We start from the raw sequence: 27,651 nt of genomic DNA, 5'->3' as shown, positions 1-27,651 counted from the left end.
GCCAGCCTTAGAAAGCTTTTAGAGATTAATACTTATTAAGATACTACAGTAAGAACAATTGGTACAAAAACCCCAAAAGTCTATGACCCACTCTCTCACTAGTATGATAGTATTCAAGTTTAGATGGCACATATGGCAAAGGGGTAACTGATAGCTTCTCAATCCTGAATATTTTCCCATTAGTGGGATGCTTAAGAAGTTCCCTTTCACCAATGGTGCAACTTCTTTGCTGGGCTCCATGTGGGGCCATGATCATTAGCTTTCAAAGCAGACACTGTCATCAGATGATCTGAGGATATCACATCCATAATAATATAGGAAGACCCAGTAAGCATGGATTTTATTGGTATTTAAATTAATGTTGATTCAATCAATCAACAAGTATTTTTTAAGCAGACCACATACATCATATATTGTACTAGGCTCTGAAGATATGAAGGCAAAAACAAAGAAACAAGTCTCTGTCCTCAGAAAATTTATGTTCTATCCACAAGGCAATAAGTATGTAATCATGAACAAAATATAAGCAAAATCAACATATAAATTCAAGATAATTGGGGAGGAGACATTAGCACATTGGGGGATCAGGACAGGCTTCATGTGAAAGGTAACACAAAGTGAACTTTGAAATGAGCCAAGGATTCTAAAAGGTAGAGGGTGTAGAGGGACCATTGTCTGAGCTCTGAAATGTGTCCGCTTCTTGCACAAGGAAATGCCAAGGGGTCCAAACAGTACTGTTTGTCTTGTTATGGCAATCTTTCAAAATGCAATTTAGAAGTAGATAAACTAACCAATTCACAAGTGGCAAGAAGGTGGAACATAGTTATTGAAAAGCTAAAAATATAACCATCTCCCCAACTGGAGTCATCAAATTACACAAGAGGTTGGTAAGGTTGTAGTTTTGTTTGTATGGCTTTTGCTTTATGTTGATTGGATTTGATTCACCACATCTCAAAAGAATAAACTATGTAATACAAGAAGTGCTCAGAAGATTCCAAATGGAACTATTAATTGGAGATAGAAAATCAGGCTCTCTGATTGTGAATTCTTATTCTCTTGCTACTTAATTGCACTGCAAGGCATACTTCAGCCCAGAAAATTCATCTCTATCTTTCCTTTGGAGAAGTGAGGGACTATAAGTATAGAATAGGGAATATGTTATTAGATACCTCAATGTGTCAGTGGGGTTCATTTCACTGTTTTTTCTTCTTTTTTTCACAAGGAAAAGCTCCCGTGGGAGGGTGAGAGATAAATATATACAGAAATGATGTGAGATAAAATAAAAAGCACTTTTTGCATGATAGGTAGAGAGACGGCCTCAAAATCAGAAAGATGGGGGCTCATGTCTCACCTCTCACATATTCTGGCTGTAAGATCCTGTGCGAGTCACTTTTATTTTAACCTCTCAGGATTCTAGACAACTCTCTAAGATGAAAAATTGCAAAGAAGGTGCCCAAATTGTATTGATAGAAGGATTTTCCTCATCTAGAAGTTTTCTATACAAATGAAATTACAGGTCCTGTGCCTATCACTATTTTTTATTAAAATAAATAGTAGCCTAGAAAAAAGTTAAAATTTTAAAAAGATACTTTACCCAGGCATATTTGGCTGAGATCAAAGAAAACACACTTCTACGTTTGAATATTTCTATGAAAAGTTGACCTTTATTGAAATATCAGTATAAGTGATGATTAGAGACCAAATAATGACATTATGGCATAGAATGAATACTACTGATTGCTAGCATGTATATTGAACTTTAATATTTGCAAAACACTTTATATATTTTCTCATTTGATCCTCCAAATAACCCTGTGAGATATTATTAGCATTATCCCCATTTTATAGATGAAGAAAGTGAGACTGAGTGAGGTTAAGTGATTTGACTAAGGTCACATACGGCAAGATTTGAACTCAGGTCTTCTGATATCAAGTCAGTACTCTGTCCATTGTACCAGCTGAGCATGAAAAGAGATGGAAGGGTTATGATCTACATGGGTGACTGGAGTATACAAGATAATGCAGTAAAAAACAGATCAATTTAAGCATCAAATAGATAAGAGAAAAGACAAACTTAAGATAAATAATCCCTCCAAACAATATACAGTTAGCACAACTAGATATAAGTTATGCCCTTTCTTCCATAATTTTTGTTTTCATCAATGATTCTGTAGCTTTTTCTAAGCCTTCTTTTAATTTTGCTCACCTGTTGAGCAGGAGCTTATCTATAAAATGAGAGTATGAATTTGATGTCCAAGGTGACCAATGACAGTCTCTGAAAAGCAGGCCAATTCATGGCCCCACAAACCACTGTAACTTTTGTGTTCAAAGCCCTCTAACAACGGGAGCCATTTTAGCTTATCAGAAGTAGGCACCACAACTCTCATTGCCTTTTGACAAACAAACAAAATGAAAAAGACATTGAGAGACTTCTGAATGTTCTGAGTGTTGCTCCCTTTCTTTTAAACTTCTCCAGCCCTGACTCTTTTTATGTGTGTGATCAAAGCAGAAAGAACGTGAAATAACAAAGTGTTTTTCCCACGCCCTCTGGGTGACTAAATCACTAATTTAGCAAAGCTGCTGTTTTCCCCTTGTCTACACTTCCCACTCTTCTCACTTACCCCGACCTTTCTTCCAACTAATTAACATTGAGTTTGTCTTTCCTCAAGCAGGCACCACCAACATTTCTATGGTTTCTGAACCAGAGTTCAGCCAGCCAATTTCCTTTTTTCTCAAACCTGGTTTCTCAAGGAAATAAAATCATGTTTCTTCTTAGACAGTAGAGGTCCAACAGATAGATTAGAATAGTTTATTCAGTAGCGCCCGAAAGTAAGTCTGTCTTCAGGGAGAACCATAGGGTAATACCATGGATCTTGAAGAAACTGTGTAGGCCTCTATGGGAAAGGGACTCATCAAAATGAGACTGCTAGCCATAGCTTACTATCTTACTGACTTACAAACTGATAACATTGCTGAAGCACACAATAGAATGATGAAAGGAGATGAGAACACTAGGATTTCTAATTTTGGGGGGTGTTGTTTTCCCCAAAGCAAACTACAATTGCACTTTTCCTTACATCTTTCAGGGACCCTTAAATAGAAAGAGGGAATAAAACAAAAGGAACAAAAACCCAAATTTTCATATCCTTCCAAGGGGAGTTGGAAGTGTTTTGTGTTTTTGAAACTAATCGTGTGCTCCTGTGGTTCCTTATCATCTATACATTATCCATGCAATCAAATAATGGTTTCCCATAGCCAATAGTCATATTATATAATAAGGGCTAATGTGGGATTTGGAGTCTTTATTCCTCACACATGGGGAAATCTAGATATGAGTCACACCCTAGCTTTATTTTGGAGACTTTCCAAAGAATAAAACTCTGAGGTGGGAGCACATGCAAAGGATTGAAGGGAGGAAGAGAGGGAGGGAAGAGAAGGAAGGAAGGAAGGAAGGAAGGAAGGAAGGAAGGAAGGAAGGAAGGAAGGAAGGAAGGAAGGAAGGAAGGAAGGAAGGAAGGAAGGGAAGAAGGAAGGGAGGGAGGGAGGGAGGGAGGAAAGAGGGAGGGAGGGGGGAGGGAAGAAGGAGAAAAGAAAAAAGGAGAAAGAGAAGGAAGGAAAGAAGGAGGGTGGGTGAGAAGGAAGAGCACATATGTATAAAAATTTTTACAGCAGCTCTTTAAATGGCTAATCGAAAATTAGAAACTAAGAGGGTGATCTATTGGGGAATGACTAAATAAATTATGGTATATGGATGAAATGGAATATTATACCATAAAAAACCATGAAATGGACAATTTCAAAAGACACCAGGAAGACTTCTATGAATTGATGTAGAGTGGAGTCAGTAGAACTAGGGGTTAATAAGCATTTATTAAATACATACTATGTACCAGATGCTGTAGGAAGCAATGGAAATACAAATACAAGACAACCTTTGGCCTCAAGGAGCTTACATTCTAATTGAAGAAGGCAACACGTAAAAGGAAACTGAAAAGTTGGAGTGCAAACTGTAGAGAACTGAGATATGGCTGGCCTGGGAGCCTTCCTTAAATGGAAATTCTTGGAGGAGTCAACCAAAGAGCAAGGCCACAGAAATGGAAGGTACTTCCAAGTTTTAACTCTAGGGCTGTAGTGAGTTTCCAAAGTGAAAAGGTTTCTGGGACATAGTAGAGGAAATCCAGAGTACAGCCTAGAAAACAATTTATACAGTGACAACAACATTACAGAGAAAAACAACTTTAAAAAACTTCAGAACTTTGATAGAAAAATAAACTACAAGTGCAAAGGTGTGAAGATAAAATGCACAACTTACCTCCTGACAGAAAGGTGACAAACTATAAAAATGCATAAAGAGATTTACATATTTAGAGACAGCTAATGTGGAAATTTGTTTTGCCAGGCTATGTGGATATATTGAGAGAGAGTTTGTTTGGTTTTTCATTTGTTTGATGAGGGTGAGGGGAAATATAAGTGGTTACTTGAAAAAAATTAACTATCTTTTAAAATATGAGGCAAAAATTTCCACAAAATCACTCATCTCAGTAACTACTACCCAAACCTCATTCAAGGTTTAGAAGAAAAGTTTTCCTTTTTGAAAATCTATGTAATAAAAATGCCTATAAATAACCTGGAGTCATGGCCAAAGTCCCAGCTCTCACACATGCTAGCTATGTGACCATGGTCCAATTACAACTTTTCATCGCTCTAGGCAAATCTCTAAAATCATAAATTTCAGAGAAAATGCTGACTTGTCCTCTCAGTGTCTTCACCTGGAGGTTCTCTTTACTAATGAAATCACAAGGAGTTCAGTCCCAGTTCCTACAAAGGATCATACTAAGGACATAGATTCTAGTGAAATGGATATTGTGAAAGCAAATAGTAAAATATATCACTAATCCATTCCACCTTTTTCACTTAAACTACAGCAACAACTGCTGCTTTTTGTTGATCTGTCTTTTCATGGAAGTAAGAATTTTCTTCTCTTTTTCATTCCTTCCTTTCTAATTCATGTTTTTTGATAAAGTTCTCTATACAAAGACTAAAAATTCAATATAGTACAGAGTGTTTGCTGAGGACTATCAGTAGAAGTTATATACATACTACAACATTTACAGTACTATATACAATAACAATAGGAATCACATACAACAATATTTATGAAAGTTCAGCTCTCCTATGTTAAAACACATGATTCAGATGTCCTACAGGGGAGACCTGATAACAAACAGAGTGGGATGAGATCATTACAATGACTTACGGAAGAAATGTGACTGTGCCGTAGAAATAACTAGCAAGGTACATTACAGAGTGAAAATTTAATGCCATGCAAGAGTCAGACGTCTTAGTGAAGATTCAAGTTCTCAAGGACAAAAGTGCTTTAGAAAAAGGAAGGAAAAGAGAATCAAAACAAGAACAATAAAGGGAAGCTGAGTAAGTCCCTTTTGATTATTAATCATGCCAAATTCAAAAGCCAAGGGATCAGTGCCGGAAAACAAATGAGGTATAGAAGTTAACAAAATGCATTTTGGGGTAACTTTCATCAATGTATTTTACAGAGTGTCCCAAAAGGTTTAGGGAAGTTTTAACCTTTAATAAAACTAAAATTTAAAAATGAAAAGTTTTAATAAAATTTTACTAAAACTTGTGGGACACCCCACATTGTGTTAGACTTCAGCACTCCAGAAGAGCCATGATTCCACCAATGTAGGTTCTCCCTCCAATGACACAGATCAAAGCCCTCTCTGCATTTTAGTAGGTCATCTTCTTGAGTTATTGTGGCCCACAAATGAATTACATAGTGGCTTACCCTCTGAAAATTATAATCTCTGAACTAAGCTCATTGGTCCTCAGGGAAAAAAAGAGTCCATTATTGGGAATGGACTCAAAGTCCTTAAGTTCTATATTATCTCAGGATCATGTTTATAGAACAATGAAGCATCATTATAGGACTTAATTGAAATATGGTAAATTGAGATTCTAGGAAAGTAGCCAGTTCTCTCCAGTTATTGAACAGAAATTGACCAACAAAAACTTAAGGAAATTGTCCTTGTGTGGAAAGCATTCCAATTTTTCAACAGTGGCACTGGAGATCCTGGAGTTTAAATGTACATACTCTATTTCTCTATTATTCTGGATTTCCTTCCCAAGGTAAATGTATTAAAGTTGGCTTTCTACTATTACATGGGGAACAATGTTTTCAAAAAGTCCACCTGGACACAATCCCACTTTGTAGGTATCCCAAATCTATGAATATCCTCTAACAAGAGAGAATAGACATGGAGTACCAATACTTTTGATAAAAATACATATTGAGTCTTAGCCTAAATCATTCCTTGTTTTCAGGAACATAGTGTATGCTTTCATTATAAAACAGACAAACCCATGCACACACATGCATTTTCTACTCAAGAATGAGTTAGGCATTGGAGAGTATCCTTCATTGAATAAGAAGAAGGTTCATAAAGTAGGTGAAAGGGCAGAAGGACAAATATAAATGGTGACACAGATGTTAATTAGAAATTTTTCTGTCCCTTGAAACATGTATGATCATGACAAAGAACTTACTAAGACCAATAAAACCTGATTTATTCAACCTCTTCTGCTGTTTAATGTGGGAATGAAGCTGCCTTCAGAAGAAACCTGAAGATTATCTCTAATAACTTCAGAATTCTGAATAGGAAAAGAATACAGAGGTGATTTTCCACCATTTCTTCCAACTGATGGTTGAGATTTGGAGAGAAAGGAGCTTATGGAAAGTGATTGAATAACTGTATAATAATATCAAACAACATGATTTAGCTTTCTGTTACATCTCTTAAAGATTTTGGATTGTTCCAACTAGAAACAGAGTGTACCTCATAAGGATTAGAAAGAAAAAACTTACAATAGACTTGATGATTATAAGAAATTTAACTGACAATAAAGTGGGAAGGGCAAAAATGGACAGGTAAAACTGTTCATTAACATACCATAGAGAACAAGAATGACATCTAACAACAATAAGAATGTTGGCCAATGATTCCCAGAAAGAAATATCATGAAACTGGTCAATGTCAGTATAACAGGAAGAAGACGTTAGAGATATCACTGGCAGACTTCTGGCATTCTATGGCCATAGAGGACAATTTGGATGTTATGCAGGCTGATTGTATCAGCACTTGTCTAAGATTGAAATTAGCCAGGGTGTTTTATCAAAACCAGTGGCAGTGTAGTGTAGACCAGTGGTATCAAACTCAAATAGAAATGAGTTCCACTAATCCATATATAAGGATCCCTACAGGTCATATGTTGATTTAGTTTTAAAATGTAATACTATCTATGTTTTATTGTAATTTCACTTATTTTCTTAAATATTTCCTAATTACATTTTAACCTGGTTTGAGACATACCCAAGAGTGTTGTGGTCTGCATGCAGTCCAGGGACCACAACTTGACACCTCTGGTGTAGGGGATAGCAAAGCAATCTTAGAGCCAAGGATACCTGAGTTCAAGTCCTATCTCTGACCTACACTCACTATGTGACCATGAAAAAATTCATCAAACCTCATAGTGCTCCAGGCAATTCTAAAGGACTATAAATTACAGAGAAGGTACTGACCTATACTGGAAGAAGACATTTCCTCATCTGGAAGCTCCCTATACCAGTGAAATCACAGATCCGTTCCTTCTCATTATCTCATATTGAAACAATAAAAAGAGAAGAAAGTCTGCTGGTGCATATTTGGGAAACCAGCCCTACTTTCTATTGCCTGCAAGGAGTTGAAAGATGAACACAGCATGGAAGAAATTCAGGGTGGTGGGAATGCATGAGTAGCTCATGAGTCCAGAAATTCTGATTTTATATTCATGCATGTAGTTTATGTGCAGTCTGTTTATTTTCCCTTGAGATAAGACTGTCAAGGGAATCAGCAGTGTTTACGTTCTTCCAGATGCTCTGTGTGTGTGTGTGTCTGATCTGAGTTATCAGCTTCTCAGCAGTGCATACATATTCATCAGTTATGAAGAGCTATGATGGCAAGATGTGGTCAAGCTCAGAAGATGCTGCATTCTTGAGAACTAAGGGTATGTCAATGTCAATGGTTGTAAAATCTTAGCCATCAGAGGATGAACTTTCTAGCAGTCAAGAACAATGTCTACAATCTCTGATGGCTACATATCAATGAATAAAGTAACTGTAATAGGAAAAGTTTAACACATGGAAGCATATATGACATTATAGGAATTACCAAGACTTAGTAAGATGGTAGAATTCCACAATGAAAAGTATATGTCTTGTTCAACAGAAGGAAAAAAAAAAGGCTGATGATGAGGTATTAAAGTAACACTATCTCATTACTGGGAGGAACTTGAAAAGTCATGTAGTCCATTTTATAGACAGGAAATTGAGATAGAGGGATTATTAAATCAATGATTTATGAAAACTTGGATGGGGAAATGTGATCATGGAAAGCCAGAATGGACTTACTGAGTCATGGAAATGAGCCTTTCCTTTTATGATAGGGTTGTTTGAATGGTAAATCTGGTGACAGCAATTCACTTCAAGAATTGTCTATAATACATTTTGTGTAATTCGGTATGTTAGGTACTAAGGAAACAAAGATGAAACTATTAGAAGTAAAACTAATAATTTCACATTTGTGAAGAACTTTTAGGTTTATAAATTTTTTTACTTAAAACAAACCTGAAAAATTGATAATGAAAGTATTTTTGTCCCCCTTTTATGTGCAAGGAAATTGTTTCAAATGGACTGTTACTTATGATCATCTAATGAGAAAATTTTCTGGATTTCAGCCCAGGCTCATGACTCCAAGTTTGTCTTTTCCTACCACTTCAAGTTAGATACAATCTCCGTGTTTAAGAAATTTGTTCTAATACATTTGCACAAGATGTCTCTCTACCAAAAGCAGTTAATAACCTCCTAGATTTTTTTTCAAGAGATCTCATCAAGCAACTGAAATTTGGAAAATATATGTACTGAGCATGGAAGCAAGGGCCAGTAAAAAGGATGAATATTAAAAGACGTTACTGTGAATAATATAAGAAGTTCTCAAACTCAGAATAAACTCAAGTTGGCCCCAAAAAATGCTGAGGAAAACAAGAAACATTATTTTGGTTATAAGTGGGGAAAAGAGGAGGACCAAAGGAATATCTCCCAGTTGGTGAGAATGGGATAATAGCAACTGATGAAAGAGAGAAATCAAGGCTGAAAAATTCTTATTTTCTTTCATTTTTCTATGTCAAGTAGAATGTTCATCCTCAGAAAAGAAAAATAACAAAAACTGCTAAGAAGTTGGTACGCAAGATAGTAAGAGAGCACCGAGCTACCCTTGTTCAATTCACATCTTCAAATCTAGTACACCTATGGGTTCTGAAAGAACTAGCAGACAAGACTCCTGAGAAACTGTTAAGTAATATTGGACAGAGTTTGGCTAACAGGAGACGTACAATTAGACTAGAGAATGCAAATGGTGCAATTTTTTAAAAATAAAAGAAAATGAATTCTGAAGTATGCCTGAGAGTTTGGCTCAAATGCCTGGCAAGTTTTAAGAGCAAATAGATATGGTTAGTGATCACCTAGAAAAGAAAGAAATGATCACCAAAAGCCAGTATGGCTTCATCAGGCAAAGGTCATTTCAGTCTAAACTTCTTTTCTTTGAAATTCATTTTGATGGCTTTTAATTTTCTTTTATGGCTGATTTTAATGGCCTTTAATTACATGGCTTTTTTTTCTATCTAGTTAATATACTAGTAGATCAGGAAAATGCTATAAATAGAGTTTATCTGGATTTGTTAAAGTGAGTAATAAAGTATCTAATGCTATTCTTGTTGGAAAGGTAGAAAAATGTGTTCTAAATAATTGTGTCATTAGAAGGACTCTGAACTGGTTAAACAGACAGACTCAGAGAGTAGTTGTGAATCGATCCTGTGATCTTGGAAAGAAGTCTTCCTTCTGTGGAATATTCCAGGCATTTGTCCTTGGTTTTATACTATTTAAAATATTTATCAATTACTTAGCTAACAGCAGAAATAATATGCGTATCAAATTTACAGATGACACAAGGCTGGGAGAGATAACTAACAGACTATATGACAATGTTAGCATTCAAAAAAAAAGATCTTGACAAGTGAGAACACTGAGCTGAATAAAATAAAATGAAATTTAATAGGAATAAATGTAATACTTTACATTTGGGGGTAGTTAGAAATTTTCTTTAAAAAAAGAGACCTAGATACTTCAAGCTCAATATAAGTCAAGAGTGATCACACTTTTGTAGCAATAAAATAAAAAAAATCTAATGCTATCTTGGGTTGCGTTAAGAGAAGTGGGAATAAGAAGGTGATATTCCTGTGTATGCTGAACCTGGTTGGATCATAACTGGAAGATTGTATTAAGTTATGGGCACCATGATTTAGGAAGGACATTGACAAACCAGAGAGAATTCAAGGGAAGACAACTAGGATGGTAAGGGATTCTTAAATCCAAATCATATAAGGATCCTTTGAATCTTTTGTTCATCTTGGAGAAGAAAAGACTAATTGGGATTGGAGGGTATATTATAGCTATAAGCATGCATTTTGTAGGACTGACTTATAGAACAGGGATTATATTTGTTCTTCTTAGCCCCAGCAGACAGAAGTAGGGGTAGTGCCACATCACGCTTATCAGATTGTCTAACATGACAAAATAGGATAAATGCTGAAGAAGATGTGGGAAAATTGGAATACTAATACATTGTTGGTGGAGTTGTGAACTGATCCAACCATTCTGGAGAGCAATTTGGAACTATGCAAAAAGACTGTGCATACCCTTCGACCCAGCAGTACCATTTTTAATTCTGTATCCCAAAGAAATCATAAAAATAGGAAAAGGACTTACATGTACAAAATATTTATAGCAACTCTTTATGGTGGCTAAGAATTAGAAATTGAGGAGATGCCCATCAATTGGGGAATGGTTGAACAAGTTGTGATATATGAATGTAATGGAATACTATTGCGCTATATGAAATTATGTGCAGGTGGACTTCAGAAAAGCCTGGAAAGACTTCCCTGAACTGATGCTGAATGAATTGAGCAAAACCAGGAGCATATTGTACACAGTAACAGCAACATTATCCAAAGACTAACTTTAATGGACTTAGCTCTTCTCACTAATGCAAGGATCTAAGACAACTTCAAAAGATTCATTATGGAAAATGCTACCCACATCCAGAAAAAGAACTATGGAGTCTGAATGCAGATTGAAGATCTTCTTTCTTGTGCTTCCTCCCATTGGTTCTAATTCTTCTCTACAACATGACTAAGGTGAAAATATGTTTAATATCAATGTATATGTAGAGCCAAATCAGACTGTATGCCATTGTGGGGTGTGGGTAGTGGAGGAAGGAGGAGAAAATTTGGAACTTAAAATTAAATTAATTATTTTTTTAAAAAGAAGAAGTAGGGGTAGTGGATAGAACCTAGTCAAATTTAGAGTCAAACTTGATATAAGGGGAAATATCCTAACATTAGAGGTATTCAAAAGTATAATGGACTTTCTTGGGAAATAATAGATTCTCTCTGGATGTCATCAAACAAAGGTTAGGCATTTTGTTGCAAAGATTCTTTTTCATGTGTGGTTTGAACTAGATGGCCACTAAGCCCCTTACAGCTTGGAAATTCTTTGATTCTGTGAATGTCATAGACATCATGGCCCTTGATGTCAGCAAAGCATTTGACAATGTCTTTCATGTTATCTTTATGGCAAAGATGGGAAAATGTGGAATAGAAAATTGTATAACTAGATGAAGTTATGGCAAGTTGAATCATAGTATCTAAAGAATGAGATTATTAGACCAGTGTCAACCTGCAGGGGTGCATCAAGAGTGATACCACTGGGCTCTGACCTTGGTTTGACATCCTAAAAATTGTTTCCAGTGATTGGAAAGATGTTGAAACCTCACTTATCAAATTTGTGGATGATACAAAGTTGGTTTAACCAACTAATTTATTGCAGAATAAAATCAGAACTCTCCTCCCCCCCCAAAAAAAAATATTTAACAGACTGAAACAATGAAATCTAAAAAAATATTAACAAGATGAAATCTAGTGTAAAGTTTTCCTCAAGTATAGAAAATCAATAGCATAAATACAGCTATGGTTAGTGTATGCCTTAACTGAAGTTCATGGAAATAACACTTAGGAGTTTTGGGAAATAGTATAAAGAAACTGTCAAATGGGTTAAGGTTGGGATTAATCAATAGTATTCATAACACGAAATCACTGTTCTATGTGATGATTCATAACTAAAGTATTGAGTACATTCTGGGCTCTATGTTTTTGAGGGAGTGCTAATTAACTGAAAATGTCCAGAGGATACCAAGCAAGATGGTGGAGAGTCTTTAAATTATGTCTCATGAGGATCAGAAGAAAGAATTTCAAATATTCAATGGGAAGAAAACATCTTGGGGAAAGTTATTATTAGTAGAATAATCATGTGAAAGGGAAGCCATTCTGCTACTACACCATTCCTGCCCACCTGGAACATCATCCTTCAGTCTAGACCTCCAGAAATTATGCCCCCAGTCCCTGTTGGAATTAATCCTTTCTTATTTGGAACCTAGGGCCTCTCTTAATTGATAAATAAATTGTTCAGTATCTGTACCAAGAAAACTCCAAATGGGGTGATAAAGAGTCAGGCATCACTGAAATGACTGAACAACAAATCCTTAAACAGTTTCCCAGTTACTCTACAGACCAACTTTGATAAAATATGTTCTCACTTTATTTTCCACTCTTCTATCAAAGACAGAAACAAAGTCATATGGACCTTTTTTATAGTACCTTACACCATGTAAATTTTGTTCCTCATATAACAGTATATTTTACTATATGTAAAGCAAAATTAATGGGGAAAATCAAATCATTCATTAGAATGTCTTTTCCTAATTTCACTTAAAAGATATCATATAAACTCTGGTTTTGTTGATGGGAGAACATTTTGGAGATGTTTTACTTTCAAGAAGACATCTGATAGTAAACTTACTCAAAATAGAACTGAATTTGGAGTCAGAAGATGTGGGTTTGAGTCTTCCACTTAACTAGTGTTAGAATCTTAGGATCATAGATTTAGAACTACAAAATATCTCTGTGGTTACTAATTTAACCCCCTTACATCACAGATAGGAACAGCTAGGCGGTGTAGTGGATACAGTGATAAGCCTGGAGTCAACTCATCTCTCTGAGTTCAAATTCAGTCTCAAACATACTAGCTGTATGACCTGGGGCAAGTCACTTAACCCCTTTGTCTCAGTTTCCCCATATGTAAAATGAACTGGAGAAACAGCAAGCCATTTCAGTATCTTTGCCAAGAAAAATTCCAAAAGGAGTCATGCATGCCTGAAAAATGACCAAACAATTGAATTTTACAAACCCAGGAAAGTCATGATTGCCCAAAGTCACAATGTAGTATGTGACTTCCCTGGGTCTCAGTTTTCTTACTTGTATAATGAGGACAATAATACCTGCACTACCTGCCTGAAATGGACATTTGTCCATCACAAAGAAAGTAGTTTGTAAAACAAAGCACTGTGGATATATGTTATTATTGCTACTCTTATGTCACCAAAGAATTTTCTGAAATTCAACAAGAAAATGAAGACCTCTTCCTTATTCTTCATCCTTCAACTTCTCAAAAAATTAAAAAGAGAGATTTGACTAGACTAGAATAGGTGATAATTAATTTCTGACTCCTGACTTTGCTCACTATACAACTCCTAGAAGTAATCCATTAGCAAGTCTGACTAATGCTTCAAGTGTAAGTTCCTTTGAGGATAAGATCTGTATAACTTTTTCTGAGCCTTTCAATGATGACCACTGGATAGCATGTCCCTACAAGGTCTAAGTCAATAAGTCATTACCATTACCGAGAAATACTCAAAGATAAAAGATTTTAAGTTAGCTATAGCTGCACCAAGGAGTCTACAAAGACAAAGATGTTTTCTCCCATGTCACAAATGTTCTTCACTATCACTCATAAAGGAGACACTTCTACAGCAGTCTCCATTTCCTCATTTTCTTTTCTCTCTCTTCCCTTCCAGGATGGAAAACATGATTCCATTTGTGTGGAGGACATCCAGTGTGGAAACTCCCTCCACCATTGTAGATCTACAGCTCTCATCTAGCCATCCACCCGGGCCATCTTGCCATCTACTCTGCTCCTAAATGACTCCTGCTCATAGAGATCAGTACTCTCCAGACCAGACCAACAAAAATCATGCTTTCCTGGTGGAGTTAAACACCCCAGCCTGGGGCTGTGTGGTCCAGATTGGTCAATGAGAGAGTACAAACTCACCTAGCCCACTATGTGGTCAATTTAAATTGTGTGTTAAAGTACCTGCTATGTGACAGGCATGGAGCTAAGTGCAGAGAATACAAAGAGAGGGAGAAGGTAGCCCTTGCTTTCACAAAATTCAGTTAAATAAGGGAGACAACATGTGATCAACTATGTACAAACAAGATTCTATTACAGGATAAATTGAAGATAATCAACAGAGGGAAAGCACTTGTGTTAAGGAAGATTGGGAAAGATTCCTTGTAGAAGATGAGATTTTTAGCTGGGAATTGAGGAAGTCGGGGGAGCCAGGGAGTAAAGATGAGGGAGGAGAGAATTCCTGATATGGGAAATAGCTAGAGAAAATGTGCAGAAATACAGGCAATCCCAGATCACACTGCTTCACATTCTCATCAGTCATTCACCCAGGCCATTCTACCATCTGCTGTGCCCCTGCACACATACTCCCAACCCCTGATTTCCACCTCATGCTTTGAGAACAATAATCAAATCACTAAAACCAGTTCTTCTGGGGAAAGCTTGTCATTTGAATACTTTATACATCAACTCACTGTTCCTGATTCTCAAAACAAAAATTATGTTTTGTCATCTATTCTAATGAAATACCCTTGAAGGCAATCTCCTTTCTCCTTTACTCCATATCTCAAAACCTCTCAACATCATCCACCATTCTTTTCTCCTTTACCCACTCTTTGAGGGAGAAATAGCCCTTCTCCTGAAGACCAACTCATATAAAGTTCCTGTACTAATCAATCCCATCACTTCATCACCTCTGGCAGATTGCCCTCACAATCATTTCTTCTTTCTCTTTCCCTTCTCTCTCTCCCTCTCTCTGACTTCATCAGCTCACATTGGTTCAATTATCACCTCCATACACATTACTCACAGATCTATATACCCAAACCCAGTTTTGCTCTTTATCTGTGGGGACATTTTCATCTGAATTTCCCATAAGTATCTCCAACTCAGTAAGTCCAAAAAAGGATTAACTTTCCTCAAAAATACATACTTCTTTATTTCCCTCTCCTGTTGAGAACATTACCATCCTTCCAGTTATTCAGTTTTACATACCTTGAAGTCATCTTAAATTCCTCAATCTCCCTCATCCTACATAAATAATCAGCTGTCAATTCTACATTCGCAACATCTTATATATCCATTGCCCTCTCTCCATTCACATGACCACTGCCTTAGCTCATGCCCTTATCACTTCTCTCCTTGACAATTTCAATAGCCTCCTAATTGGTGTCCCCTGCTTCAATCTCTTCCCCTCTCCAAATATCCTCCAAACAGCTATCAAGGTGATTTTCCTCAGGCCTTGATCCAACCAGTTGATTCACCTGCTCCAAAAGCTCCAATGATCTCCAATTACCTATAGGATGAAATGTAAACCCATCTGTTTGGTATTTAATGCCCTTTTAAAAAAAATCTAAGTTCAGTACATTTTTCCAAACTTCTTACACATTCTCCCCATTCAAGCACTCTTCATTCCAGCCAAAATGGCCTGCTTCTTCTCATGATACACAGTGTTCCATCTCCCAATTCTATGGCTTTGTCCTAACTATCCACCTTTCCTAATTTGAAAGCCTTCCTCACTCCCATCTCTTATAATCCTCACATCTGTCCTTATTACCTCAGCTTCTGTTGCCTTATTGTTGTTCAATCGTTTAGTCATGTCCAACTCTTCATGACCCCATGAACCATAGCACACCAATGCTCTCCATGGGTTTTCTTGGGAAAAATACTGGAGTGGTTTGCCATTTCCTTCTCTAGTAAATTAAGGCAAACAGAGGTTAAATGGCTTGTCCAAGGTCACACAGCTAGTGAGTGTCTGAGGGAATATTTGAGTATTTCTGACACCGGGCTCAATGCTCTATTCACTGTACCCCTTAGCTGCCTCTGATGAGTACCCACCCCAAATTTACCTTGCTTTTATTATGTATAAGTTGTATATCTACTTGTCTTTTACATCTTATTTCCCTGAATGAAATTTCTGAGGGTAAGTTTTCATTTTTGTCTTTGTATCCCCAATGCCTCGCATAGCTTCTGACACATAGTAGGCACATTATAAAAATTTGCTTATTGAGTAATTAATTGGGCCTGGCTCCTACTCTTCCCAGAACTGTCCTCAACCATCACAATTGTATGGGCAATAGGAAAGCTTTCACAGATGATGCTGGAAACAGCTATTTCTAATACCACATTCACAAAACTAGGAGAGGAAGAAGGCTACACAAATTGGCACTTCTCACAGTAAATAAGCATAGCAGCTACAAAGTTTGGATCTTCTTAGGATCTTCTTTCCTTTTGAGTTCATTAATGTGTTTTCCTTGTCCTGCAACAGTACTGGGGGGATTGCCTTACTGCGCTGTCAAATTATCTGAAATCTAGGTGGGCATTGTGCCACTGGGGAATAGGAATTCATATTTTCTGAAATCATGCTTTCTCTAATCCCAATGTATCATGCATGAGAAGAGTTAGAAGACTGACAGTACACATTAAGATTTGGGAGGGAGTCTGACACTTCCTTCCCTTATCTTTCTCTTTTTACTGCCGTATCTTTCTTTTCTCAATTTTCTAACAGCAAAATATCTCCTGTCAGTGGTAGGCCTTCTTTATCTTTCTTCCTTTCCTTCATTATCTTCTTTCTCTCCTTTGCTCATAAAGGAACAGCATAAATCCAGGTTGTAGGATCTCCTTGACAACTTAAATTGGGTTTATTTTGGATCCCATTGGCTTCCATGTCACAAACATAACTGGAGTTCCCTTACCTCTGTAAGATATCAACAGGAAGGAAAACCACCTCAAAAAAAAAACACCAAACCCACCCTATGATATGAATATCCTCTTCCTATAGCTCTTACCTTGCACTCAGAAGCTTGATTATTCCATTTTATTCCACAAATATCCCCTAAATACATACTATGTTCAAGGTACTGTGACAGGTATTAGAAAAACAAAGACAAAAATGGAAACAGTCTTCAAAGACCTTATGGAACATGTTCATAGTTACATAAACACAAGGCAATTTGAGGAGGGAGAAAACACTAAGAACAGAACTGAAACAGGAAAGTATTTGCTTGGGAGTTGGTAAGTGCCTGGCTGAGGAGCTCTTGCTCTATTCTACAATTAAGAAATGAAATAGTCCACAGTCTTATGGAGCTTATATCCTACTGGGTCTTTCATGCTAAAGGTCTAGGTAATCTTTTGATGTGTTTTTCTTTAAATCCCTAAATTATCTTTTATGCCGGTTGATTTTCTGTATCCATCTTTTTCCAAACAGCAGGATTTCAATTGGAAACTAGTTCTGAAGGAGAGAAATGAAAACAATTTCTCAGCCTTCCTGTTTCAAGGATTTCAGTGTTAGTTTGTTTTCTAAACCACTTTCCAATCCCCCTGTAACAAGTCAGCATGTTACCAAGGGATTTATTTCCAGGTCATGAAGATTGATGTTTCATGAAGCCAGAATTGGAAATAAACAAACAATGAATATCTTTGGTTAGCTTACTGAGAATGAAATAGCACAGCTGACCAGCCAGTGACCAGGTAATGTGTCCTCCTCAGTCACTGTAGGATCTGTCCAAAGTTTGAGACCATGGGGGAACATTCTGTTTGCCACAGCTCCCTTTCATGTCTAAGATAATCAGCCCCAAATTGATGATTCACTTAGGATCATATTTCCTAGTTCAAAAGTTCAGTTTCTTAACAGAGCAACTTACTCCATTTGAAGACTGCCTTCAAAGGGCCCATAGGGGCTCTGAGAGCTCATCATGGCCTGTGCAATCATTTTACACTTCCTTTGTATGTTGCCCTCTTTTCTGCCCTTTTCGGCACTAACTGCATCATTTGAAAAGGGTTGTACATTTTATGTTTGAAAAAGAAATATGAATAAGATTTTCACTCATTAATATGCATAGCAAAATGCAATTTGTTATTTCATGCTCAGGTACTAAGGTATCTGAAATGTGAATCATTTTTCAAACACTGATGGACAAAGAGAAAAGTAAGGCCTTTCATCTTGGTTCCGATTCTTCCATTGTATTTCTTCAAGTATGAGTAAAAACTATATAGGAGTCTTCTGATGGAAGTGCCGCTTCTATCTTGTAAAAGAGGAATTTGCTTTTTTTTGTCGAGACTTAACTTTGCATAAGCTAAGTGCTGGCCTGTAGAAAAAGAAAGAAAGGAAGGGAAATAGGGAAGGGAGGAAAAGGAAAATATAGAAAGGGAGGAAAAGGAGAAAGGGAAAAACAGGGGATGAAAAGGGAAGGGAAGGGAAGGGAAAGGAAACCTTAGAAGAATATAGTCATAGGACTGAAGAAGAAAGAAAAGGATGTTAGTGGAATGGAATAGTTAATAAGGAATCAATGATTAAATGTCTGCTAAGTTCTAGACACTATGCTAGATGCCAAGCATAAAAGATAAAAGTGAAAGATTCTCTGCTCTCATGGAGCTTACGATCTAATGGGGGAAGAACAACACACAAAGCTAAAAAGAAGAAAAAGGAGGTAGAAATAGGGCATGATTGAGTCTAGGCCAAAGGAAGGTGGGAAATGAATAAATTACTTTCTTGGGAGTTCTTTGCTCTACCTTTCAACCCTTCAAGCAGAGGGGTAAATGGTATTGAGAGTACTGATGAGGTGGGTATGGAAATAAGAAAGAGGAGGGAAGAATAAAGATAAATCAGAAAGGGCAGGAGAAATGGAAAATAAAGGAGAGGAGAAAAAGAAAAGACTTTATGAAGTGTCCATGGAATAGAAAGGAGTGTGTATGAAAGAAGAATGACTTTGTCTCCATGTTTGGGCTTCTTGATATAGGTATAGCTAATCTTTCAAATGGAGTCCCTGCGATTTAAGTAGGACATAGACATATTGGATCAAAAAGAACAATAAAACTGAATCTGATTTGAATCACAACTATAAAGACATCCTGAGGAAAGACTGACTCATAATATAAATAGAAAAAAATGCCATTAGTAAGTATTGGCATCTATGCAACAAGAGGAGAGGGCTATGTGACTAGCTGTACTGGGAAGCATCAAATACCGCATAAACAATCAAATCCAAAAAGAATTGGTTAAATCCCTACTATGGGCAAAGCACTATCCTGGGTGCTGGAGATATGAGGACAGAATGAAAAATAGCCCCTGCCCACAAGGAACTTAAGCATATCCTACTGGATGAATAAAACATGTAAAACAAATAATTAAACAGATAATAATTTGAGGAGGGAGGAAACACTGACAACTAAAGGGATTGGGAAAGGTTTCCCCTAGGAGGTGGCACATGAGGTGAGCCTGGAAGGGATTCTAAAGAGATAAAAGTAGGGAAGGGGGGCATTTAAGGCATTTGGTCCAACCTTTGCAAAGGCACAGAAACAGAAATGGAGTGATAATTTCAGGGAATAGCAAACATCAAATACAGAAAAAGATGACTAGAAGACGCAACAAGCCCAGAAAGACCAGACTGTGAAGGGCTTTAAAAACCTATGTGGAGGATTTTGTATTTTATCCTAGAAGCTAATAATGAAGATTCTTGAAAAACAAAATAACAGTCCTATATCCTATCACCATAGATTTTTGTGATCACCATATAGTGGTGATAAAGGTAAAAAAGACCCTTGGGCTCAGGTTTTAATCTGCCCATTTGTTAGTGGGGCTAGTATGTTATGCTACAGTCTGTTAAGGAAATTCCTATTATGGATTTTTCTCCTTATAATCCTCTAAGAAAAAAAGGAAGAGAAAAGTAATCCTGACTGGTTTTTATATTCTAGTTTTCATTCCACCCTCCCAATTTCCAAAAAAATTCCTTTGGTTAAGCTGTTCCAGGATTGTGGCAACTAAGCATGAGAATATTGTTCTATAAAATCATCATGTTTTGTAGGAAATTGGAGCTATGTTCTACTGTGGTCTCCTTTGGAGAAACTAGTGCACCTTTGTTAATGTTTTCCTATGTATGAGCTCCTAGAAAAGGAAAAACAAAGTATCACAAAATGATGCATTTCTCAAACACCCAATAATTGAAAAGGCACACAAAATTATTTCTATTAAATTTCTAGGACCTTCTAAGTATGAATGCAATGGTCCTGTCAATACGTTCAATCTGACAGTCCATACACTATCTTGCAGGCACAAGCCCCATACCTCCATGGGGATCTTGAATCCTGGTGGTAGCTGAGACTAGCTTTTACTTTTCCCTGAGAGAGAGGTCATGGTTTCACAGTTTGGAAATAGATGTGTTAAACAAATTAGCTTTCTCTGTTGTACAGAGGATAATTAATCTTAGCCATACACCCCAAAAGAAAAAAGATATAACAAGCAGATGAGAGAACAGAATGAAAGTTTACTCTGCCAAGGTTATAAAAGGCCTATTCACAGAACCTAGACTACATGTCTAATGTAGTCATTTTCTCCTACAAAGATTGAGGCCTTTTGTCATGCAAGCAAAGGCTATTTTAACCAAGCTAAATATGAGTGAACTCGAACTTTCAGATCAAATAAATTAGCATGTGATTATTCGTGTTATAAAAGGACATAGTTCTCTCCCTCCTCGAATAACCTTACATGTTGAATCCACAAACATCCCCCAGTAGAATGTAAGCTCCTTGAGGTCAAGCTAGTTTTCACTTTTATCTTTGATTCATTAGCTCCTAGAACAGTAGTTTGTGCATAGTATGTGCTTAATAAACATTTGCTGAATTAAATCAAGCTCATTTAAAAGAATGAAGTCTCCTAGCATAGCTAAAATAGAATTCAAATTCTCTGTTTTCCCAACATAACCATTCAGTAATCAATTATGATCTATTATTCTTTATAACATTTCTTGCATGCAAAACTTCCTTTCTATTCCTGTCCTACCCACCCAAGTCCAAACACTCAATTTCTCATGCCTAAAATGCGCAATACGTTTTATTTTATATGTACATATATGTGTGTGTGTTTATATGTATGTGCCAGGAAGTTTCCATCTGAGTGGTTTTATTCCTTAGGTATTTCTCCCATTGCTTTTGTTCTCTTGGGTTCCCATAGCTTTATGTCATGGTGATTTCTACATTACCATTTTGCTCCAAGTTTTTATAGAAATTAAAGACAATCTTAGGAAGATCTATTCTTTTCTGACTTGTTTACTCATAACAAACTAAATACTAATTGAGCTCCATTTTCTGAAAATGAGTATGAGTCAGAGTAGGACAACCAAAGGCAATGTAGCTCTGATTTCTAATATTCCTGGTAAACAATTAAAAGCATCTTCACTACTGAAATACTATAAACTTTTGTGCTTATAATGGTTGAATTTATTCAGAATTATATAAAGTAACCATACCCTTTGAACCAGAAGTTCCACTGCTATATATATGCCCCAAGGAGGTCAATGACAAAGACAAAGGTTCCATATATGCCAAAATATTTTAGCATAGAAAATATATGGGATAATTTTTGTAGTAGAAAAGAAATAGAAACAAAACAGATGTCCATTAATTAAGGAAAGACCTTATAAATTGTGTTGTATAATTGTAATAAAACATTGCTATGCATAAGAAACAATGAAGGTGGCTTCCAGGTCACATGACCAGCAATCTAAAGGAATAGACAGTTTCTCTATTCCTAATGACCTCTCCACATCTCAGCATCTCACATCTATGAATAAATATTGCAAGGCAAAGGAAAGTGAATCAACACCTGATGAGGCAAAGGATCCTATAAATTCCCAGGAGAGCACAGAAACATGCCAGTATGTTCCCAAATGGTTTAAAAGAGAAATATGAATTATGGAAGCAGAATTTATTTCCTACTGAGCAGAAATGATCAGTAGAATATAAAAGCATAAATCCAAGGTGAGAAAAGTCTAGAGAGAGAATAACTGATCATCTTTTTTCACTGGTGACAGGGGGTACCACTGATGAATATTCCTATGGGGAGAGATTCTTTATAAAGGAAAATGGGGACCTTATAATAGTTAAAAATCTTCAGGGATTTGGTACTTAGAAAAGATCACTCAACCTGCCTTGGGACAAGAGGACTTACAGCTCCTAGAGGAAACTGGCACCCAGAGGAGGAGGGAATGGACCCAGGGATATATCTATGGCAAATGGGAGAAAAATTTACCAAGGTGAAGGCAGAGGTAATTAATGAACTACAAACTGGGGACACAGGAAAATTACTACCATGATCTCTTTCACCTCCAGGGATTGACATTTCTAAGACAGGCACAACAGAAAAGGGAGGCCAAAGAGCAAGATCTACAAGGTAATAAGGTAGAGATTGTTTGGAAGAGGAAATTCAGGATAGGTAATTTAAAAGCATTGATTTCAAGAGGAATACAGAAACTAAAGGAAAACTAAATAAATTGGGGCAATAAATCAAGGAGTAACAGTGTAAAGCATACAGAAAGGGAAGGTAAATAATGAAAAGAACAAGGAAAAGAATTTTTTTAAGATGGAAAATGACATTTTAAACTAACAAACAAATCAAGCAGAAGAGAGGAAAGGAAGGAGACTTTATCTGACTACTTAACTGAGAGAGGAAAATAGAGAAGAATTAGATAAATAGATAAAAGTAATAAAAGAAACAATTAAGCAAAATTCCCAAACTGGGAAAAGGGATAAAAAATGGGAGGGCCAGACTGGGGGGGAAGGGAGGAGAAGGGGCAATGACATAGGGGGGAACGTGCTCTCTATATGAGGTTGGGAAGCGGCTGACTCGGCCTTTTCCGCCCGCTCCCTCCAAAGCGCTGCTCGGGCTGCATCGCGAGCTTCCGCCCCCGAAGAGCTAGAGTCGCCGCCGCCGCCACCTCCGCTGCCATGATCATCTACCGGGACCTCATCAGCCATGATGAGATGTTCTCCGACATTTACAAGATCCCGGAGATCGAGAATGGGCTGTGCCCGGAGGTGGAGGGGAAGATGGTCAGTAGGACAGAGGGTACCATTGATGATTCGCTCATCGGCGGAAATGCCTCCGCTGAAGGTCCTGAGGGTGAAGGAACAAATGCCACTGTAATCACTGGAGTTGACATAGTAATAAACCACCATCTACAAGAAACTAGTTTCACAAAAGAATCCTACAAAAAATACATCAAAGACTATATGAAATCAATCAAAGGCAGACTTGAAGAACACAAGCCAGATAGAGTAAAACCTTTTATGATGGGAGCTGCAGAACAGATCAAACACATCCTTGCTAATTTTAAAAACTATCAGTTCTTCATAGGTGAAAATATGGATCCAGATGGCATGGTGGCTCTCTTGGACTTTCATGAGGATGGTGTGACTCCATATATGATTTTCTTTAAGGATGGTTTAGAAATGGAGAAATGTTAACAAATTCAGCTGATTACTTTGAATCACCTGTCATCATAACTGGCTGCTGCTTTTTGTCATCTACAAAACGCCAGCACTTGGATAAACTTGGACTGATGTCATCTTGAGCTTTATTCATTTATTTTTTACCTTTATTTATTTGGAGTGGAGGCATTGTTTTTAAAAACATGTCATGTAGGTTGTCTAAAATAAAACGCATTTAAACCCCCCCCCAAAAAAAAAGAAAGAAAATGGGAGGGCTAAAGATGAGAAGAAAGTGAGTGTCACCTTAAAAAAAATAAGCTAAAATGACTGAAGAGACAAAATGCCATCTTTATAGAGGAAGAGGGAGAAAATCCTAATTCTGATGAAAATCAATTTAAAAACATGAATCTCATAACTAAATGTGAATGGATTTTATGAAGAACAGTGACAGATTGAATAAAAATAACAGAACTTCACAATCTGGTACTTACAAGAAACATACCTAAAATCTTTACACACATAGGACAAAAATTAGGGGCTGGAAAAATTTACTATCAAATGAATCAAGAAAAAAAGTTGAAGGTGTAAATGTGCCATCGGAAAAAGGCAAAAAAAAAAATCACTACAAAGAAAGATAAATAAGAATATTGTATCATTCTGAAAGGAGTCATAGACAACAAATCAATATTAATATTAAATTTAAATGCTCCAAATTTTTTTTAAATTCACAAAGGAAAATTTAACTGTATTTTAAGAAGACACAGATAGTAACAATAGTTGAATGATATTTCAATGTCCCTCTCTCAGATTTGGGCAAATTCAATGGAAAATAAACAAAAGGAAAGGTATATAATTGAACAAATTCCTAGATAAAGTAAAGCTAAAAGATTTATATCATGTTCTAAATGAAATTGCTAAACAATACACATATTCCTCAGTACCACACAGAACTTTTTTACAAAAATTAAAATGTATGAAGGCAAATAGAATGTCAAAAAGCAGAAATAGTAAAGATATCCTTTACATAGTATAATGAAATAAAAATAATCGGTCCAGAGAGCACCAGTAAAAGAAAAAAAAAACACAGACTTCACTAGAGATTTAACAATAAAATCCTGAATAATTAATAGATCAAAGATGTTATTGTTGATCAGTCATTTTCAGTTGTGTCTGCCTCTCCCTGATCCCTTTTGAGGTTTTCAGAGCCAAATATTCTGGAATGGTTTACCATTTCCTTCTTCAGATCATTTTATAGATGAGGAAACTGAGGAAAACAGGGTTAAGTGACTTGGCCAGAGTCGCACAGCTCATAAGTGACTAAGACCAGATTTTAACTCAGGAAGATGAGTTTCCCCCAACATTCTATCCACTGTACCACCTAATTGCTCTACAAATAACAGAAACAATAAGATATGAAAGAAAATGATAATGGAAAAACAGCATAAAATTTCTGAGATGCAGCTAAAGCAATCCTCAAGAGAAAAATTATGCCAGAATATTACCAAAATGTAAAAGAAAAGAATTAACTAAATAAATACACATTGTAAAAAATTTAAAAAGTGAGAAATAAAAATCCAAAAGTAAACAAAAAAGAGGAGACATCAAAAATTAGAGGAGAAATAAACAGGACCTCCCACACATACACACAAAAACCTTAGAAAATAAAAATAAAACTAAAGGTTGCTTCTTGGGGTGACTAGGTGACTCAGTGAATATAGCACTGGCCCTAGAGTCAAGAGGATCTGAGTTCAAGTCCAGCCTCAGACACTTAATATGTACTAGCTGTGTGACCTTGGTCAAGTCACAACCCCAACTGACCTGCCTTTCCCTCTCCATAAAGCAAAAAAAAAAATTTTTTAAGATGGCAGAAAAATCAAGAATAGCAAATGAGCAAGGTGAAATCACAACAAAACCAGGAAAAATAAAAAATATTTGTCTAAATCAAATATACACAGTTATATGCTAACAAAACAAAGACACAAAAGAGATGAATAGCCTAAGAATATAAAATTCTGAAACTAAGAGAAGACAAAATAGAGATCTTAAATAATCTGATCTAAGTAAAGGAAATAGGAACTAGCTATAAAGTAACTGCCATATAAAGGAAAATAATTCCTGGTAATAATAGATTCATAGGGAAAGTCTACCAAACTTTTAAAGAATAATTCATTCCAATACTACTTAATTCTTTAAAATTGAGAAAGAAAGCACCCAACCAGATTCATGAAACAAATGTAGTCTTAATATCTAAGCCAATGAAAGATAAATCACAGAAAATGGACTATAAACCAATATAATTAAGAGAATATCAATTCAAAAATTTTTAGTAAAATACTATCAAACAAACTACAGTCACTCATCTAAGAGATCATTGATTATTACTAACTTGGATATATACTAAGTATTCAAGGGTTATCCAACATTAGAAAAACATAAATATAATCATATTGAAAATGAAAACATCTAAAACCATATTATTATTTATTGGGGCTAGGTGGTGCAGTGAATAGAGCACCAGCCTTAGAGTCAAGAGGACCTGAGTTAAAATCCAGCCTCAGACACTTGATACTTCCTAGCCGTATGACCTTGGGCAAGTCACTTAACCCCAATTGCCTCTCAATAGACACAGAAAAAGGCTTTGAGAAAGTACAAAATGTATCTATGCTAACAGGAAGAAAAACCTACAAAGTATAGGCACAGAAAGACCCTTAATAATATTTTTTAAATTCTATCTAAACCAAAAGCAAGCATCATATACTATGGATATGCACTAGAAACTTTCCTAGTAAATACAAATTTAAAACAAAGATGTCCACTTTAGCCACAATTATTTTATAATTGTGGTCCCTAAGCCTGTTTATATGGGACTCTCCCATTATTGGGGCAGATGAATGCTCTTCCCCATCGAAGGGCCATGTAGAGTTGACAAGAGGGAGAGAGTTCTAGCCTTCTTCAGTCTCCTTTGAGATTCTTCAAGCTTCAAGTCACTTTGGCCACTTCTGGCTTCAAGCTTCAAGATAAGAAAGAGGTCAACTCAACTTCAGAATGCTGAAGGAAAAAGACTCTGGGAAGACATGAGAGAAGTTATGCATCTTTATCACGTCCATATCCTCAGTTTGCTACACAAGAGATTTCATGGTGTTTCCCCTGGAGTGAGATCTAGAACTCTCTTAGTTGAGCTTAGTTATCTTGCTCCCAATTGGAGAGCTCCTTCACTATGCATTGTCTGGTATATATATATCCTTCTATGTATACCTTCTCTGATTTGTGGTTTGCTATGAATTGGATAAATGAGTTTCTTTGCTATTCATCATCTATGTTCATTGTAGAATGGGTATTTGGTGAAAAATGGGTCAAGTCCTGTATATAGAGATTAGGGCCACACTTTTTTTTCAAGCTTCATATTTCTAAGACAGTATCCTTTACTAGATTTTCCTGCAAAATTTACTCATTTGTAAGGTATTACAAACTTTTCATGCCTAGTGGACATTTCTCCATTGCCTATTAGGTGAACATCAAATTCAATTCTGCAAAAAAGTATGATTTTCCATGACTAAAAGCTATAGAACATCACTGGGAAATGTTGGTATTTAAAAAATCAGAAAATTTTTAGGAAGAAGTTTGCAGGAGTGGCTAGGTGGTACAGTGAATAGAGCACCAGCCCTGAAGCCAGGAAGACCTGAGCTCAAATCCGGCCTCAGACACTAGCCATGTGACCTTGGTCAAGTTACTTAACCCCAATTGCCCTGCCTTCCCCCCCCCCCAAAAAAAGGAAAGTTTGCAGTTATTAAAAGATCATTTAAAAATTCCCAAAAATTATCCAACTTGTTATCCTCTTGTTAAATTCTAGATTCAATTAACTGTCCATTTTCAGTGTCTGTACATGACATATATACTTGTGAACAAACTCTATAGGTTTTCTTGCATATCATATTCTGGTGAAAGGCATTCTTCGCCCAGTTATTTTTTTCCTGTGTGCATGGTTTCCCACTCAATTACACTCCTCTGGATCTCTTCATCATGACCCAATATCACATCAG

At 36.4% G+C, this 27,651-nt stretch overlaps 1 protein-coding gene across 1 annotated transcript; it reads left to right on the top strand.

Annotated features, from left to right (window-relative positions):
• The first annotated feature begins 23,125 nt into the window (after positions 1 to 23,125).
• On the top strand, positions 23,126 to 23,878 carry LOC138142550 (translationally-controlled tumor protein-like). The gene has a single exon (XM_069063600.1). It carries the CDS (start codon positions 23,129 to 23,131, stop codon positions 23,645 to 23,647), a length of 519 nt encoding a protein of 172 aa, XP_068919701.1. The 5' UTR covers positions 23,126 to 23,128; the 3' UTR covers positions 23,648 to 23,878.
• The last annotated feature ends 3,773 nt before the right edge of the window (positions 23,879 to 27,651 follow it).

Source organism: Petaurus breviceps, unplaced genomic scaffold (assembly GCF_028583685.1).
Source record: "Petaurus breviceps papuanus isolate PSGF00001 unplaced genomic scaffold, PetGlider_PUasm1.0 90594, whole genome shotgun sequence".
Taxonomy (NCBI): domain Eukaryota; kingdom Metazoa; phylum Chordata; class Mammalia; order Diprotodontia; family Petauridae; genus Petaurus; species Petaurus breviceps.
This window is presented reverse-complemented; position numbering and strand designations above follow the sequence as displayed.